This window comes from Plectrocnemia conspersa, unplaced genomic scaffold (assembly GCF_051122295.1).
Source record: "Plectrocnemia conspersa isolate PC_06_02 unplaced genomic scaffold, ASM5112229v1 ptg000013l, whole genome shotgun sequence".
NCBI lineage: Eukaryota > Metazoa > Arthropoda > Insecta > Trichoptera > Polycentropodidae > Plectrocnemia > Plectrocnemia conspersa.
Window position 1 is genome coordinate 29,750,980 of NW_028277177.1, and position 20,670 is coordinate 29,771,649.

Consider the following 20,670-nt stretch of genomic DNA (forward strand, 5'->3'; position numbering starts at 1 on the left):
TCCGTGACACGCCACAATTTTTAAAGCAGCACGTGACTTTTGCACCCATAAATGGTAGAAGTTTGCTAATAATTTGTGGCACAATTAAAATTCAAAACCACGCCGTAAATCGAACCGACGACGCTTATGTTAGTCACGTTGCGTAACTTCAAAGCAAATTTACGATATGGCGTCGAAAATAAATTATCAAAGCAAGTACTGAGATCTTTTACCAATTCTAATTATATATATATAGTGAAATTCTTCTTATTTAATATACGTTAGAACTAATAAAACTAAAACCATTTAAGTCTCAAGAGCATTGAATTAAGAGTCATACGCACAAGTCAGTGACTAATACCTGAAAGATCTGGGTTCAAATCTTAAATGAAATTAAATGTTTTTAATTTTTTATCGTATATATATATATATAGGTAATTTTTTTCGATCATCACAGACTAGCTTTTCTTAATTTTACGGATGAATATCAGAATAAATAAATAAAATTAAATCAAGCGGGGCTATTTATTGGGTAAGCTATAATATTAGTATATAATTCATAAAATATATAATATGTCATTGATCAGTGTGATATCTCACTACTTTTTTATTAGTTATTGATTGTGTTGACTTGGTTGTAACACATTGGGGTAACTATTGTCATATTGCAACGTAAGAATTATATTAAAAATAAAAATGAAATAAATATGTTTCATAATATAATACATGGAGACCGTAAGAAAAAACATGTAAACTGATATTTTTTCGAAAATGGGTTATTTTTTTTAACTTTACTTAAATGTTAAAAATAATGAACTAAATCAACATTATTTTTTGTAGTATAATACGCTAATTAACCATAGTAAATATGTATTATTATCGCCATAATGAATTCATATTATATTATATATCAATTATTGTAAGATGCATTTATTGCTGACGATACATTAATGTACTATGTAAGTGCTTATTCATTGGGTAGAAACTTGAGTAGCATTACAGTGTTTATAGGATAATAAATTAAAGTTTAACGAGCAAATCATTAAAATTTCAATAATAATAAATAAATAAGTGAGAATACAGCATTTTTTAAAAAACAGTTTTAATAATAAAATAATATATAACTCACTTCTCTCATTGCATAATAATTTAATATTTAGTCAATAATGTTATGTAAATTTGGAGAAATATTTTGAGAATAATACTGTTTAAAAATTTTAAAGTGAAGTAAAAAACATACTAAAGAAAAAAATAATTAGCTTTGAACACGAGCATTATATTTATATAAGCTAATTAATACAATACCTCTGTATGAAACAATTCATATGTTTATCTTAAGTTGTATAAATTAAATATATCAATGTGTTGCATTTATATTAAAATGTATTATTAATAAGACTGTAAAGTTGTATTATCAAGTAGATTTATAAATAGTCTAAGTATCTTATATTTACCTGATTCATCGATGGGTTGAGTCTGGCCTGCTGTTGAAGGAACAGTTGAGCCAAAGCTTGAGCTTGCTGATTGAGCAAAAATTGATTCCTAGGTGGGCTAGTTCCGGATCTGCTGGAACTAGACTCCGATTCGGATTCAACTGGACTCTGTAAAAAACGCAAAAATTGTGTTTACTATCACCGTTAAAATGCACTTAATTACACCCTACGTGACAGTTTAATACGAAATTCAATTAATGTAATTAACGTTTAAAAATATATTTATATCTAGGTCAAATGCAGAGCGAGATGTATGCGTTTTGTTAGCTAATTAACTCTTGGGCGGTCATGCAATTGAGACTTATGCCATAATGCCTTGGTTGTTGGATCCCAAAGTGTGTGTTTTGAAAATAAATTTTATGGTGGAGCTATTTATCGCATGACGCCACGGCTAATGTCCATGCGATGAAATAAAGCCGCTCCTTAAGAGCAGTAGATCTAATAAAGTTAAACATTGAGTGGTTTACTTGTATAATATTAAAATACTATTTATACGGGTTCGAATCTTGTTTATAAAGAACCAAACAAGGTCATATAATTCAGTCTAATCCTTGAAATGATCCAAACTCTGAGTTCATCTTAAATTATAAGGTCAAATGTGTTATTTGATACAAACATTTTAGTTACAATTTTCGCTACAATATATTTTTTTTAACATTTATTAAAATATTTTTAAAAACATTTTAATAATTAAATATTTATAAAATACGATGCACGTTATAAAATCTAATTAGCTCAAAGCTGTTTTGCTTTTAAATTAAACATATAAATAATAAATATTTTAGTTCATAACGAAAAAAATATTTAATTTCAAAATATTGGTTTTTATTATTCAAGTTTTACTAATTATTTAAGTAGAATAATATAATGTTATTATTTTCCTCTTACCATTTTGATACATAATCGAATTTATTGTAACTGTAAAACATTCCAAAAATTATTTATATTTACGAAATAACAACAATTCTTTTTTGAGCACCTAAATTTTTTACCAATATTTTTAATGTTAACCATACATTTTTATATCCTTGTAATGTTGAACATTCTAGTTTAATTTTTCTACTTTATTATACACTGAATGAATATTTCTATTAATTTTCAAAGATATGCGTTAATAAAAAATATGAGAAAATATTTTCGATGTTAAATAAGTATTATCCTATAGAAAGTTTTTTTAATTATGGCTGCAAAATAAAAAAGTTATTGTTTAATCCCGTATTACAATTATTCGTCACTACATATAAAATTATTGTTATATTTTAAAAATTATACTATTTTAAAAATCATGATATAAAGAAGATCTTAAAACTTAGGTTTAAATATATATAATAATTTATACTATGCTTTATATTTAATAATAATAAATCATAAAAATTCAATGTAACATATAGTTAGTTATAAATATTTTTGTTACGCCATAAGTTAGTTTCAAACAATTTTGTTTTAGCAAAAATTTATTGAAAATAAAGGTAGGGATTAAAAATTTAACTTTAGACATATTTTATAATATTATATATAATACTCATGTTAGTTAAGTTAGGTAAAAGTATTTTCGTTGAACTAAGAAAAATAGTTAAAAGCACATATAATATATCTTAAAATAAAATACGTTTCACTGCTTATGAATTATGATCAATCCTAAAAATATAATTAAAATTATATATGTTAGTTAATTAAACATATTTTCAATGAGCTAGCAAGAAATAAAATATTTACAAACATTTTTATTCAAGCAAAATTTTGATAAATAAATCGAAAAGCTTAAAATTTAGTTTTAAATGTTTTTGCTTTAATTATATACTAATCAACTTTAAAAATGCAAATAAAAATATTTATCGAAAAATTCAATACAGTTATTCGAGCGTAAAAAAGAAATAGTTGATTTTAAACATTTATGTAAAAGAAAAGTTTTGCAGAAATCCATATAAAAAAGAGTACATAATCCAACTTCAAATATATTTAAAACTCTACTTCGCTTTATTTTTTATGATAATAAATACTAAAAATATTTATTAGAAAAATTACGTTTTTTTGAGTTAGAAAAAATAATTACAAAAAAAAGACATTGTATTTTTAAAGCAGAAATTTTCAGTATTTTTTTAAAAATAAAATATAAAAACCTTAAAAGAAGCTTTTTATATTTCTCAAAATATAATACGTTTTATATTTTATTACGATCAACCTTAAAAAATATTTATTATTTATGCCTATTTTAATTCAGCTAGAAAAAATAAATACTTTTCAAAGAATATGCATAAATTTATCTAAAACATAGTAAAGAGCTCAAAACTAAGCTTGAAATATAATATATTAAATCCAATGATAATATATGTTTTTAACAATAATTAGTTATACACATTTTTGTTGAGCCATTAAAGCCAAAAAATATTAGCTTGTATAAAAAGTTTTGTTGAAAGAAAAAAATACAGTAATTTTTTTGAAATAAAGTAAAAAGCTTAAAACTCAGCTTTAAATATATTGTAAAATATACTGCAATTTAAAATTTTAATAAGCTGGTTTTAACTTTTTTGTTGAAGCAAATATACTATATAATTTATATAAAATAAAGTAAGGAACAAAGCTTAGCTTTAGCTAAACATATTTTACGTTTATTGAATATTATAATCGATTATTTTTGGGCAAGAAAATGAATTAGTTGCTTTTAACTTTTCTGTTGAAGCAAAAAAAATGCAGAAATTTATCTAAAATAAAGTAAAACACAAAAATCAGCTTCAGATGTGTTGAACAATATTCTGATGTATCAGTTTTGAAACACATTTTCATTAGGCTAGCAGAAAAAATATTTACAAATTTTATAGAAATTTATCAAAAATTAAGTTAATATAATCAAATATTAAAAATAATAATTAGTTGAATATACACATTTTTGCTAACCAAAATAATATTTAGCGTTTAATTTTACTATCCTACATTTGTGGCGAAAATACTACATAATATGAATAAGATATTAATATAATATGGTCCATTAAATATAGTTTATAACATATTTTTTGACATTTCAAGTACACATGAACGGTGCTTCTTAGTCTACATCTCTCTTTGTACTATCAGTGACTTCTCGGAACATTTATGTTAGAAATGTATAACTTAAAAGTTTTATAAAAGGACGCTTCCACGCAAAGATAGTTTTTTTTTGTATTTTTAGTAGTATAGTGCGAAGCTTAATGCAGATGCTTATTTTTTTAATGAGTGCTAGGTGTATAAATATAATCAATTACTCACCGCAGCTTGCTCAGGAGCTGGCTCTGGAGCGTTGGTTGCTCCAGGCCTCACCAGCTCACCATCCACGCAGAAGTAGCATTTGTCCTGCGGAGTCCAGTCCACCGGCAAGGGTCTGCGCGGTGGGCCCGAGCTGGTGCGCTTGATTAAGCCCTCTAAAATAGTTTCACTAGCTTCACTACCACCACCGTCTTTAGGGTTCAGACCCGCATCAACACCTGTCGTCGTGTTGATCTGCTCGATTGTCTTTATTTTCAACACACTCTGCACGCCGACACTCGACGACTGGTTCTCGTCCTTGGGCGCCGGGCTGCTTCCGTCTTCCTTGACATCTGCTTTGGCCTCTTCCTCGTCGAGCACTATCGGCGAGCCGACCCTGATGTCGCTGTCCGAGGACTTGTATTGCTCCGACTTTTGACACTGGTCTTGCTGGTCGGTGACCAGGTCGACGGCTGGAGTGTGCCGCTGGACAGCCTCCGTGGTCGCTATCATGTGGGTGTGGTCGTCTTCCTCTGGCGGCGATGAGTCCGAAAGAGGTTCGTTGTCGTCGGGCTGCTGCAACGGGAGATTTCTGGCTAATAGCACGTCCTGGTAGAGTTTCCATTTCCTGCGACCCATCAACTCTTCAGCGACCCGTTCTAGACCTGCAATGAAGAAATGAGACAGATTAGAACAATGCTTTTTAAAGTGGCACATTATTATTAATGATATGTTACAGGCTTAAAACATTTCACGACGGCAATATGTACGAGAAAAAGACATTATTTGCTTATGAATTAACTTTATTTTTAACTACTAGATGAGTGAAATAGTTGACATTGATTGTCTGAACTAGATTAATGGAATATTTAATTGATCTTTTAAATAAAGTTTGTCTAAGAAAGTATTGCGATAACTTTAGAGGTGAATGAGTTATCGTGTAAATTTATAAAATTAAAGTCAGGGTCAAGTAGATTAAGACCTTTAAAAATCTTGTTCCAGTTAGATTCCTAGATATACACGGTCACCTCAGTTTTGAAGCATGACGTGATGCGACACGTGGAAACAAGGCGGGTATGCTAATGTTCAAGGTTTGATGATCGGTCGCGGGCCATTGTTTCGTCGGTTAAAACAAACATTGGTACGACAACGAGAAGTTGCTATTTTAAGAAGTGCATTCTGCACAAATGCACAATGGTACGTTTACGCTCGAAACGCACAATGGACGTTTGGTGAGCGACCTCGGCTCGGATAACGCATTTTAAAGTGGCGTAGTCCAGAAGTGGACGGACGAGATTTTGTACTTTTCCTCTCGAGAGATCCACTGTGACTTTGAAGCACGTACGAGGCGGAGGATGAGATAAAACTAATATTCAGTACAAACGATGGCCATATTGTACAAAATTTTCGAGCAGCTGATGTAACGCTAAATTAACTCGAGAGAGCTTTTCTTGTCATATTTACATACATGCAGTTCTTCAGAAAAAGTATACATATGTATGTAACATTACATCAATGCAATTACTCCTATTCAAGCAATGATAAGTAAAGTTATTTCAATTAACCCTTTAATTGTCAGAATATGATATATTAGATTTAACTAGTTACTTTGGCGAGAGTTGTGTGATTTGACATCATTATTTTAATAAAAATTAAATGCATTTTTAATGTGAATAAAAGAACCTTTGCTTCAGAAGAAAAAAAAAACATATCAGTATTTATATAGTAATTCCAAAAAGCTCAGCAGCCTAAGTGTTAATGAATGATTTTATATTTCATAAGTAACGATTCTCAATCTTGAATATAAATTAAAATTGGGTCTATTTTCTCTTCGATTTATGCAAAATTTGCTGTAGTCTAGAAGAGAGGATACTGTAATATATTTTACTTATTCCTAAAGAAGTGGTTCCTAAATAACTATGACTTTAATTTTAAAACTATAATCTGTTGCGATCATATAACTTCAAATGTTGTCTCAACTTCATGCAATAAAAATTATCCACCCTCCAAAATAATTTATTTTATATACATATTAATAATGATATATAATAACAATTAAATTAATAAAAACTTCATACACATATCTATGTTCAATATTAAAAAATACCTTAGTTTTCTGCGCAGATCGTTTTTTTAAATATTTAACTATATTTTCTCTAGTGAAAATTTTAAATACATATAAAAAAATTTGCATCAATTTAAATTTTTTTTAAATATTCAAGTAAAATAATGTTAGTCACGTATTGAGAATTTTACTTATATAGTTTTTGACCAACTGAATAATCCTTAGCAGACGAAAGATAGGACTACAAAATCATAATCCAAATTAACATTTAGTTAAATAGACAAATACTTGAAAGAACTGGGTTCAAATCCTATATTAACCCTTTGAGTGGTATCGCCGTACATGTACGGCAGTCACTGTTTTGCTGTACCCCAGATAGTAAAATATTTACATATTTAACCAAAGAAATAATTAATAAAGAGCATTATATGTATATAATCTTTTTTAAATTTGATTTAACGTAAATGATTTCCATAGAAAATAGTAATATGGAATAAATAAATATTAAAAAAATATTTTATATTAATTTTATATAAAATATTAGGAGCTTAAGAAATAATATAAAACAATCCACAAAAGCTGAATATATAAAATAAATAACCAAAATTTAATAATAGAAAAGAGTTGAAAGAAATTGTCAACACATACTAATACAAAAAAGTAGTAATATTAATCTAATCAATAAAACGTTGAAAATCGCTATTTTTAAGTGCAATATAAAATAATAATAAATAAATAACAACAGAAAAATATATGGAATAATACGTAAAATGAACTTACTCCCAGATGTATGCTTACAAATGTATATAAATTAACTTACTTCTCAAAGGGTTAATGTTTTTTTTAAATTTCTATCGTGTCTGTGAAATCAAAAATAATTATTATTATATAAATTTAAATTCGATTGTAGAAATTTATACCTTAATTTGGGTTTCCTAGATTTGTCTAATCTCACGGATAGGTGATTAAAATATAATTGAGCATAGTAACATATATAATTTGTAAGCTGTAATAAAATATATATCAATGAATTCATATTTGAATGTGTTTACTGCGTTGTAACGCATGGGGCTAACGCCTGTCATGTTGTAATGGAAGATTTACAAGACATAAAATAAGTAGCTCTGATCCCAAAGAGCAACTATGCAAAAATCAATCAAATGGTATAGAGAATTAATCCATACTTTTAATTTTATGTAATTTATACATTACATAAATAATTTTATTTAAATTTATTTTATTTTAAAAATGTTTTTATAAAAGTTGTTATATATTTTTTTAATTGCTGTAAAAATTATTAAAAATAAAATCATCTTCAATTATGTATTTATTATATTAAAAGTGCTTTTGTGCAAGATTTTCTCTAGCATAATTTCATTGTTTTGATCATCAATGATCTTTTAGTATTGTTTTAAGATATTAGATATGACATTTATATCAGTATGAAAAACTAGACTATTTAGAAAAAAATCTTATTGAAATTTTTGTATCATAATTTTCCATTGAAATAAAAAGCTTATAACATGGAATCTATTGCATCACTGGTTCAAAATTATAAATTTTAATCTACGTAATTCCAAGGACTATACTCCATATATAAACAATTACTGGTCTTTGCAAAAACAAGATTATCGCTTTGGAATCAACGGGCGTGTATTATACCTAACGAGAACGTGTAAATAAATAACCAGCAGTCGCCGAACTGTAAATATGTATTTTGACTTGAAATATTATAAGCAAATCACTGCTATGAGTTGTACTATTACAAACAGTCCGTTCGCATATTCATACCGAAGTCACGTTTGCTAAATGATGTTGCTCTGTCAGTTTTTTGTCAAGGTTCACCGTCTCTGCTGCCAATAGGGGATATGAACAATGACAGGTGTCGGCAACCATCGACCGATGATGTATGCACGTGCAAGAATGTTTAATAAGGCGTTACTCAATGGGGAAATTGAGTATGATGTATTAAGCTGCATTTGCCATTGGAGATAAAATATTTCATCAATTAACTATATTGATATAATTTAATTTCAAATGCATCATTTTTTTTATTTTTATAGCATGTCATTTAATTTAATTCTTTCGATGGAATATATTACATAATGGAGTTTATTATAGAGCGATGAATAATAATTATAGTTTATCGGACCTTGATGAGAATGTTCGTATATGGAGTGTGTATATAAAAGTTTTGTGCGTATTCTCATGGGAAGTGAACAAAGAGCTTACGCATTCGTCAGGGGTAAACAAACTATTGAATGCACGTATATGTACATATCATTTAATATGCTATTTAATTTACAACATATGTTATAAATATAAATATAAAAGTATGAGGGAGTATTAAAATTTTTTAACTGGAATATTCCTAGGAATTTCATTAGTATGAGGTATGATTATGAGTTATATGTTACCAAGTTTTATGCTTTAAATTAATTACGATATTTATAAAATTAATATTTTAAAATTAAATACATTTCTATAAATAAGACACGATAGAAAGTCGAAAATGTGTTCAATTTTTAACTATAAATTTAGGCTGTTTCGCAAGATATGCTTTTTTTGCATTTCACAATCGTCATATCGAGCTTTGGCTCGAAACCTAGCTTTTATTTAACTCAAATATTTTTATATACGTTTTTCAGTTTATATATCATGGTAATGAGTTTTGAGGGATGTTTGCATTAATTTATATTTTTTTTTCATTATTGTGTAATATATTACGGACAATTTTTTTTTAAAATTTGGAATGTGGAAAAAAAGAAAAATTCAGTTACATTAGGCCGTTAAAAAACAATAAAAAAAAATCAGTTACATTTTCTTATCATTTTTGAATTTATATGCTACATACAGAAACAGTGTTTTCGAATTCTACAAGTATCAACACTTGTCAACAAAGTATGATAAAAAAATAGTTAATTTATTATTGACTAATAGATATTCGGCATTTGGAAAAAAACGTTACAAATAAGCTAAAAAGAGTTATATTTTTTGATATTCCTGAATTTACATGCCACGTAAAAAAATAACGTTTTTGAATTCTATAATTATAAACAATTATTAACAAAGTTTGATAAAAAATTTGTTAATTTCAGATTAACTACTAAAAAATTCGGCATGTGGAAGAAAAAAAAAACATTAAAAATATTTTAAAAAGAATCAGTTATATTTTTTGACATTTCTATGCTACGTAGAGCAACAACGTTTTAGAATTCTACAAGTATAAATATTTGTAAACAAAGTTTGCTGGAAAACCTCCAATTAGTAGAGGTTAACTTAAGGTAATAATCATTTTGTGTGTGAGAAATGAGAATATGATAATTTTAAAACAGAACATTTAATATATATAAATATTTAATTACGACTAACCATTTTATTTAAATACTGACCGCACACTAATTGACTATTTATTTTAACAACTGACCTTTTAAATTAATTATGGACTGAAAGGAATATAAAAACTATCTCAGGCCGACTTTAGCACTTGCTGTGCGCAGGAAATGAGATTCTTCGTTAAAAGCGGGAGACAAGGACGAAACGTTTTTTGTACTGCAATGTTGAGATTTGGTATAATCTGTTTAAATAAATTATGGAATAAAAAAACTGACTAATTAAATACAGACTGACATTAAATAATTCAACGTGGCATTATTTTTATTATAAAAAAAATGTTGAATTTTTTTTTGAGATTTAACAATTAGTTGGCAGCCCCTGGCTACTCATCCCCGTCTATCATCCAACATCTCGATCGCATCGAGCAGATCGAGGGCGGCGACCGCGCGAAACTGAAAAAGTGATGCAATTATTTATGGCAGGCCTGCGTACCGACCGTGACGTTTTAGTGCGCCTAGATTTTTTCATTGCCATTTATTATTATCATCACCGGTGCTCGTTACCGTTTTTTCACGTGTGCGTACATCCATTTTCGTAGTGGCGGTGAGAAAGGAAACTGGGCGGAATGCGCGCTTTTGACCGCTAGAAAAATGCACACAGTGCCTCGTTAGAAAGGGGGACACACGATCAAGTGCGGCCCGTGAACTCGTTTTGAAGCTACGGCAACGGTATCACCATGCCAGGCACGAATCGGGCAGGTTATATCATCCACTGTCTTTCATCTGGCGCGACACTGGTTAGAGCGGACGCTGGATACTGTTTTAAGGCCCTGGATGGCATTTCAGATTTTTCCAGGGGATGGGGGGGGGACAAAAGTTGACCAGTTAGTGATCATGTCTTTTTACTTTTTACAACTAACAATAATTGGGAATCGAATGAAGCACTAAACCTAATTTTGACCAATAGGAGAGCGCAAAAAACAATTATCCCTTCTCAGAAGTCAAAAATCCACGTCAAAAGCAATAAAATCGTGCCGTCGCCGTCGCAGTGGGAACGCTCGTTACCGAGCGTTCCCACGGCGACGGCACCGACACGATTTTATTGCTTTTGACGTGAATTTTTTACTTCTGAGAAGTGATAATTGTTTTTGCGCTCTCCTATTGACCAAAATTCGGTTTGAATATATTTTGATCAGCTCTCTTGTATAAGAAGTGCATAGTAAATCGGTAAGGATAGCCATCATATTTTTAAAACATAGTGTAATATCGAAATGCAGACAAACTATAGAGGAATATGCGAGACGTGACGTCTGTCCATACTTCTTCTTCAACTTATTTTCTCCTGAGAGAAGAGTTGGCTTAGCTTAGGACTGAAAGAAAACAAAACTGTAATTAGTTTTAGAACTTTCATTAGGTTAGGCTTGGGTTTGAACAGTAAACAGACGTTTTGCAACTGATATGGAACAATATTTATAAGAATATTGTAGATAGTAAAAAAAACGTGGTTTAATAATGATGTTGAAAATGCTTTAAAGAAAAATATGAAACATACAAAATATTTAAAATAATAAAAACATAAAGTCTTAAATGAAAAATGGAAAACATACAAACAATGTAAGAATATGGCAGTCAAAGCTTAAAGAATAGCTAAAAAATGATATGAAAAGTCAATAGATAATAATAATAATCCAAATAAGACGTGGAAAACAATAATAAGAATAATTAATTCTACGCAGAGAAACGACATAATAAATATAGAGATTTCTGGAAATATATATATAAAGATTCTTATATAATAGCAGAAAAATTCAATATATACTAAATTGAGAGTATAGCAGAGATTGTAAATTCAATACCTCAGTTTATTAATTTGATAAAATACAATAATTAAACATTAATAAATTCACAACAATAAATTCACAACATAATATGTAAATTAAAAAAAGGAACCAGTACTGATGTATTAAATGTAAATATAATTAAAGCAACTTGGGATATAATTTTGGTAAATGCTGTTTGAGTCCCTATCGTGTAAATATCAACAATCAGCTACGGGATGAATTAAACATTTTTTAGTTATTGTAAATCTTTTGTCGCAGAAAGACCTAGGGTTGAATTTCTATCACCTCTATGAAATAGAAATTGAATTAAAATTATAATCATCACAGATTGAGTTTTACTCACGGATGAATATCGTGATTCCAATCTTATAGTAGTATAAAAAAACTCTATTAATAATCCTATTTAACTCATTGAGAATATCATATATGTATTAATAAAAAAAATGCGTTCTCACATGGACAACACAATCAATAACCACTAAATAACAAAACAAAAAATGTGAATCAATAACATACATTTTATTGAATATAAACTATTATTACAGCATATAATCAATATATGACACTATGCTTGATTTTATTTTAATTATTCATCCGTGAGATAGGAAAAATATAAGAAAACTTAATTTGTGATAATTGATGAATTACAATTATACATAAATTATCACTAACGCGAATGTTTCTCGTGTGAGTTAAATATTAAATGGCAAAATTAAATAGTTAGTATTTTTAAGTATAGTCAATAAAGCTTCGATGTAGATTTTTTATTTTTTAATAAATAAATACTTAAACGTAGCTTGATTTCACGCTACGTGCTCATAAATTCGCACTTTGTGCTCAAAGATTTATAATATTGGTGTCGTATTAGTTAATTTGAGGTGACACGATAAAATAAAAAAACAGATAATAGTCGATTTTGGTCATTTACTCAAGTCATTAAATTTAATATTTAGAAATATTTATTTTTTGTTCAAAATATATTTTATTTAACAAGTATTATTAATTGTACATTTCAACAACTGAGCATTTAACTATTGGTATTTTATTAAAGTTACTGTTTATTTATTAAAAATACTGAATCAATAAATACTGTAGTATTTATATAATATGTTTAATCTTCGCCATTTGCAATAATATATATTTAAAAAATAACAGTTCATTAGTAAAACCCTTATGATTTTCTATATATAAATTAGCATTGTAACATTTAGTAAATTATCGCATTTTTAAAATTTTATATCATCGCCAATTGCAATAATATCATATATACAAAATCTCTGACTTTTGCCGTTTCTTAAAAAAATATATTAGTGTATTGATAAAGCAGTTATTTCCAAACTTCTGGTAATTAAACAACAATATATTGTTAAAAAAATAATAATTTATGATTGTTAAGTTACAATAAACATTAAAATGTCAATAACATTATAGTTTATTGATTGCTAATTAAAAGGATTTTATAAGATATTTTTTAATGCTGATAATTAATAAATAATTTATATTTTTTATGACCGCAAAAGTCAACAGATACTTTAAAAGTTTGATTTATTTATAAATGAAATATTATAATACTAGAAAGTATTTTACTGCGCAATTGATTTGTTATGTTTTAAACTCATTAAAATACTATGAAATGTTAGTTTACACTTAAATATGAGCATTAAAAACGATTTTTATTATTAAAAAGTACCAATACAAACAGTAGTTCCTTCAAGCTAAGAAAATATTAGTATTTACATATATTAAAAAAAAACATAATATAAAACTATTTTAAAAATAGGTTCTATTTTACATATTCATAATTTTATAAAATATATCACTATTTAGACTTAAATCTTAAAAAATATTTGATGTGGAATTTTATTGTAATTTTTTTCTAATAGTATTAAAACCTTCAAGAAATACATAAAAAGTGCATAATAGTATAAATTAACCGAAAGTTGTCTATGTTTATTATTCATAAAACATATAATTTATGATCAGGGTTATTCATAAAATCAGACAGTTGTTATTAGTTTACAACATATAGAAATATTTTAATTTAAATAAATAAAAAAATATAATACTTATATTGCATCAAAATATATTTTATTGAGGATTGTATAAATCTTAAATTTGATATTGAAAATCTAGGTGAGGTTCATCCGCTACAATATTTTTCTTTAGCACTAAAAATTGTTATTTCATGACTTATTCTTATTATACTATAAGTAAAAACGTGCTTCATCACACAGAAAAGGTAATTGAATTTTAGCTTAATGGGACTACAGATTTGCATATAGTAAATATACGCAATAAAGTCTCTAATGCGTCTAAGGATTTGTCTTTTAATCAATTGAATACTCTGCCTTGTATAATCCATTTGTTTAACTGACTCACTTTTAATATAAAAAACAAAAAAAAATAGTTCTTCAGATACCTGTATGACACGAGGGAAAATAAATATCAGAGAACTTCTTTGAACCATTGAAGATGGAGTACATCGTAAACATGATTTTCGGTCTAAAATATGAGTTTCTTCATTGAAGAAATTGAAAAAAATGTCTTGATTGCAAAATATATGTCTATGAACAGGAATCACAGCCGAAAAAGTATTTCGTGAAGCTAATGATCGAAAGGGATACTAATGAACAAGATGGTCGCCAACGTTAGGAATCAGAAGAAATATGTTTTTATGCATAATTTTTTTCTGTACAGGTTCCATTGGTGTTGATGCAAAGTTGATCAACCATTGGATTGTAACAAGCATAAAAGTTTAACCCGTTCAATCCCTGCATAGCATTTATATAGATAAATAGTATACATATTTCGATTTCGATATGGAAAATCTTTTTTCACACGCTCGCGCGCGCATACTCGAAATAATTAATCTATTAAATATTAATTGCCTATTCCGCCAGCAACAACAACAATAACAATGGCTGCGAGTTAAATGAAAATTTTTCGCAAAGTAGGCGTGTTTTGTTCTCGGTTGGCCTAGGAATAGCCGTGCGAACCGCTTGACATTCAACGCTCGGCACAAATTATTAAGTGTAACGCCGTACAAAACCCGTTTCCTGGCAAAATTTTGACATTTAACATCGTCGGCCATCTTGAATGGCGCACGCACGCCGTGCTATTTTTTTGCTCCTTTTTTTCATGCACAATAACCAATTAATGGTGAAAAAACGTACGCGTGAGCCGGCACGCCATTTCCTCGTCAGCTAATCTTCTTCCCTCATCCGATATTATTGTATTAAAATTATTGCGAGTGCAAGGTATTGAGCTAATCAGTTCTTATACTCTTCGTATTCTTTCAATATAATTTATGCGCATACTTGATTGATGTGAGTCTATTGTTGTTTGACTATTTTACATCTAAGATGAAAATTGCGAATCGTGCTCGCGCATATTTTAGCCTTGTCTATAGTAAAACAAATTTTCGATTGTTTAAATAATCTACTTTATAATTAAACAACATAGGGATAGTAAAATTATAAATTTCTCAAAAATAACAATACAAATGTTAAGTCAAAAAGCAAGATTTTATGGTTGATAAACTTCCATAGTTAATAATTCATATGTAACAACTGCAAATTATATCAATTCTTCAAACATAACTAATATAACTTATTATTTATTTGTACACATATGTAGCTAGTTTTATATAATATTATTTATCGTATGTAAATAATAATTATAAGTATGTGAATGTATGCAAATAAATTATATTGTAACTGGTAAAAATATATATCTACTAGTGAAAATGTATTCCCATATTACCCCACTGAAATGATATATTTAAAAAAAATATTTTCTGAATAGATTCGAGACTGCTTTAGATTTTCTTTGAGAGATAACCCGAGAATTCATTTTAGTTTTTTTTATATTACTACTTGATTAAAATTCACGGTATTTAATTAAATGACATGCATTTTCTATCCAAATTTATTGCACCTCGTCGCTTTTGCTAACTAATGTTCTTTGTTCTGTGGTTACCATACAGTTGTTTATACCACTGTTTTTTTTTGCGCTTGATTTTTGTATTTTAGGTCTTAAATGCGTAAATTTGTATAATAATTTAAAGTAATTTGCATCAGTACAATCTTTAAACGCTTTTGCTCGATTTTAATCATTCATCCGTGTGATTAGAAAAATCTAAATAAACCTCATTTGTGATGGTTGATCGAAATTATAAATATATAATAATCATTAAAACCGATCTCTCAGATACGATAGAATTATAAAAAAACACAAATGTTCATAATAGATTAAAACCCAGGTCTTTCAGGTTAATAGTCAGCGACTTGTACTACTCGTCTATCGTGATGATTTTAAATTGATTACAAAATATAATTAATGATGAATAAGTATTTAATTACTATATTTTAATGTTTTATATGTAGTGAATTGATAATATATGGGGGAAGGGAAGGGAAATATAGTTTTTCTTAGGGAGTTTAATAAGCTAGGGTCGGACCTGGATACAAGAATAGAATAATCTACAAAAATCATTGTTTACACTAAGGCACTGACTACAGTTTAAATTTAAGCTATGAGATAAGAATAAAATACTAACTGGATTATTGCGTTAACAAAATTTAAAAGTATCATGCTGATGTAAATTATTAATATAATTGCAAAATATTTATAAAACATGATATGGTAAAATTAAAATCATATTGACATCTTTGATATTTACAGACGTATTCTTAAATATACGGTTCGATGATTTTTCCGGACACGAATTTTGCGGACATTATTTATTCCAGACAAAAAAATGTTTATTATTTTATTATTTTTTTTAAGGGAAACACTATTTTTTCCGGACACTTATTATTTCCGATATTAATTATTCCGGACAAAAAAAATGTTTAATTTTTTATTAAAACAAATAAAACATCACGAAGTAAAAATATTGATACATTATATTTAATTCGTGTTGATTGCTATATTGAACTCCGTAGTTATAAATTCAGTAATCCAAATGTTTACTTTAATTTTTTAATAATATAATATGAAAAAAATATTTTTGTCCGGAATAATTTATGTCCGGAAAAATCATTAGGAATAATCAGTTTCCACAACAATCGTTGTCCGCAAAATTCGTGTCCGGAAAAATTTGTGTCTCAAATAATAAGTGTCCGCAAAAATTCTGCTCGGAAGAATTATTCGGAATAATCAGTGTCAGCAAAAATCAGTGTCCGGAAAGTTCCTGTCCGCAAAATTTGTGTCCGGAAAAATTCGAGCACCAAATAAATCTACATATACGTGCATAATGCTCATCTATGATCAGAATTTTCATTGTGCGTAATTTTTGTTTGCGCAATAAACACCGAACCGAATGAAATAATATAATAGAGCTAAAGAAAATTCATATTAGATAAAAGTATGTATGTATTTAAAAAAAATATCCATTGACATTCATTAGCTTGAACTAACTTATTGAAAATTCTCCAAAGCACTACTTTTAATAAATTATATAGCATCATAAAAGTAAGTGCAAAATAGTAGTTCGGAGAAAAATAGCATATTGGAAAAATTGATCAAACAAATTTATGCGCTTGAAGCTTAAACTAACCTCATACCGATATTTCATGTTCAGAGTTGCTCCACTCAAATCGATCATCCAAAACAATAAAAACTTACTCTGTCACTTCTTTTTATGAGCACAATACAGCAAACAACCGAAAAATACTAATAAATAGTCACTATGCATCTAGGCGACTCAATGAACCATGATTACAAAAAAACTTGGTGCAAAACACGAAACCACTCGTCGAGCACGTGTCGCGAAAAAAACATACTCACACATACAAAAATGGCGCATATTAAAAAATAATTAAGCGCGGACGGACGCTAATGTTCCTATGCGTCTAATTACAAAAACTACTAACGGAGGGGGTGGGGAAATCGCGGTGCGCGGGGGAAAACGGGGCGGGGTCTTTTCTAGCCCCGCCCTCCGATAGTTGCACTCATAGACTCGACTCACACACATGCACTTAAAATAAAAAAACGCCCGGTGGCACACACAAACGCGGCCACCTTATGTAATGTTTGTTGTGTTGGTTTGTGTGTGTGTATGCGGTGAAGCATTTTGAATAGTGGCACAGATATACGCCTCGAGACCTTGAACGTTTATTTATAGATGTGTTGGTGAGGTTTTGTCGTGCCAGTGGATGATGATGGGTGGGCGTTGTTAGATTTGTCTATTGGGCTTGTCGAAAAAGTAGTGACGAATCAACGGTTCGATTGGATTTATGCTATTTAAGGACAGTTTGATACTATAGATTGTAAAATTGGATTATATTTTCAGTATTATAGTAAGAATTAGTAATGGTATTCTAACAAGTCTGAATCTATGTATACTTTGTCTAAGAAGAATTTTCAGAATTCACTTTTTTGTATAAGTTCATAAATTTTACATAAACGTACAGAGAAATAGTGGTATGATTGCCTTGAAGATGAAGAAGATCGTGGGTGTCCTAATTCAGTTGATAACGACCGATTGAAGGCGTTAGTTAAATCAAAACCACGCACTACAATTCCAAAGCTTGCAATTCTAAGCCACTTAAAACGTCAAAAAAAAATCAAAAATGTTTGATAAATGGATGCCGCATCAACTGCAACTTATTTGACGCAACCGAAAGATTTGCTATGTGTGACAAAAAAGGGAAAAAGAAAAGGATCTGCGCAATGGTTAGAAAAAAATAAGACAATTAAATTTAATTAAATATTTTTTTATTTCTGAATCATTTAAATGTTAAGTTGTTACTTTAACTGATTTAAAAAAATAAAATAAAGAAAACTACAATATCTTAAAATTTAATTATGAGAACTGCGAATTTTTTATATAATATTGTGAGGTTAAAAAATATAATGGTAAAAATCGCACAAACCAAAACTCAAGAGCATCATCACAATATCTCACCTCCTTTATTAGATATAATACAAATATAACGTTTGACGATACTTATGCATATTTCGATCGCCGATGCGATACGTTATCGCCATTGTTAAAAATCGATGCGAAGCCAATAGTTATCCGTTTCAATGCCAAACCGGCGAATACGATCGCCATTTTCTTGTAACGCCTTACCTTGACTCAAAAAACGTGGGAATAGTTTGTTCGTCGTGGCCAGGTATGGCTACTTGTGCAACTTGGACTTGGACTAACGGGCCGTGAACTAACTAGCCGTCTAATTGCAATACCTGTTTTTATTAGTTGAATATGAAATAATGGTGCAAAAATATACCTCCGCGAATGCGGATGACCTTAGATAGCGAAACAATAAATTAAATATGCTTTAACGTGTTGAGAATCGCTGATTCAACCAGATACGTTACTGATTTTATATACATATGAAGACGTTCAAGGTCAGTTAAGGATTACGTACGCTCGTTGAGTTAAAAGTCATTTTGCTTTTTAATAGAAGGCCATTAGTGGCTCGTCGGCGAAATATGAATTAATAATCATAATTGGATTAAAACTAGTTTTAGTCATGCGGATTACGTGTTTTATTACAATTTTATAGTATTAAGCATAAACATACTTATTACGATCAAAGATCAACACATTATTTACATTACTGGTTTTTTATAGCTTTCTTAAGAAAACTTGAATTATACATTGTTTTCCTGATTTGCAAGTAATTGAAATATAAATAATTAGAATTATAAAAAGGTGGTCCAAAAACTATACAAAACAACTAATTTGATTTTTATTATATTATTTTTTTATAACAAAATATCAAATCTATCTACAATACTAGAAATACTGTTTTGAGATTTCATGATCGAAAAAATCAGTAGTGGATTTGGAAAGTACTAAAACACACTTTTGAGATTATATGGGGCGTTGAGAATAATATGGGTTATTTTGAGATTGACTATGAACTGTGTTTTAAAATATTAACCTACCCTTTTGCAATTTATCGATTAAAAGAAATCTGTAGCGAATATAAGAAAGTATTAAAAATAATCTCTTAAAATCATTAAGGAAGTATTTATAAATCCTTTTAGTATTGAAAATAGAATTATGCATATTTCAAGATAATTGACCATGAAGTTAAAAAAGTGGTTTAGAATATTAAACTACTTACTAGAAATTCGAGCAAAAAAAATAGAAAAGAATCTCGGAAAGTATTAAAAAAACTTTTGAGATCATATGAAGCATTGAGAACAAATAATTAGGTCGTACTAAAAAAAAACATATTTCTAAAGTTGTTATCAGAGTTTTAGAATATGAAACTACCTACTATAAATTATATTTTGCGATTTTTATTTAAAAAAATCAGTAGAGAATTTCGAAAAGTATTAGAAAAATCCTTAGAGATTGTATGAGGCGTTGAGAACGTAGTAAACTAACATTTTTTTACGATTTAATGATTGAATAAATCAGTTATGAATCTCAAAAAGTATTGAGAGTAATTCTTTGTGATCATATGAAAAGTAAAAAATATTAAGGGCAAACTAAAAAATCTCATTTTGAGATATTAGACTGAATGCGAATTTATTCAAGTGTTTTAAAATATTGACCTATCTCTATTTTCCACTGAAAAAATCACTTGAGACGTTAAAAATATTGAGGAAGTCAAATTACTCATAGGTTATTGAAGTATTAAAATAAATATAAAAGTGAATTAAAAACTGCATATTTCAATATAATTCAATATAAATTTATTAAAGCGTTTTAGAATAATAAACTACCAGCTAGAAATTATCTTTTTATTTTTTTCGATCTAAATAAAATCAAGAGA

General features: G+C 28.4%; 1 protein-coding gene across 3 annotated transcripts in view; it reads right to left on the reverse strand.

Annotated features, from left to right (window-relative positions):
- Eip93F (Ecdysone-induced protein 93F) overlaps positions 1-20,670 on the reverse strand; it is a 133,320-nt gene that overhangs the window by 11,479 nt on the left and 101,171 nt on the right. For all 3 annotated transcript variants that reach the window (XM_088201434.1, XM_088201435.1, XM_088201436.1), the window contains 2 exons: positions 4,716-5,356; positions 1,434-1,580 (listed from right to left, as the gene is read on the reverse strand). In XM_088201434.1, coding sequence (XP_088057560.1) covers positions 1,434-1,580; positions 4,716-5,356 — 788 coding nt within the window. The remainder of the gene's footprint in view (positions 1-1,433; positions 1,581-4,715; positions 5,357-20,670) is intronic.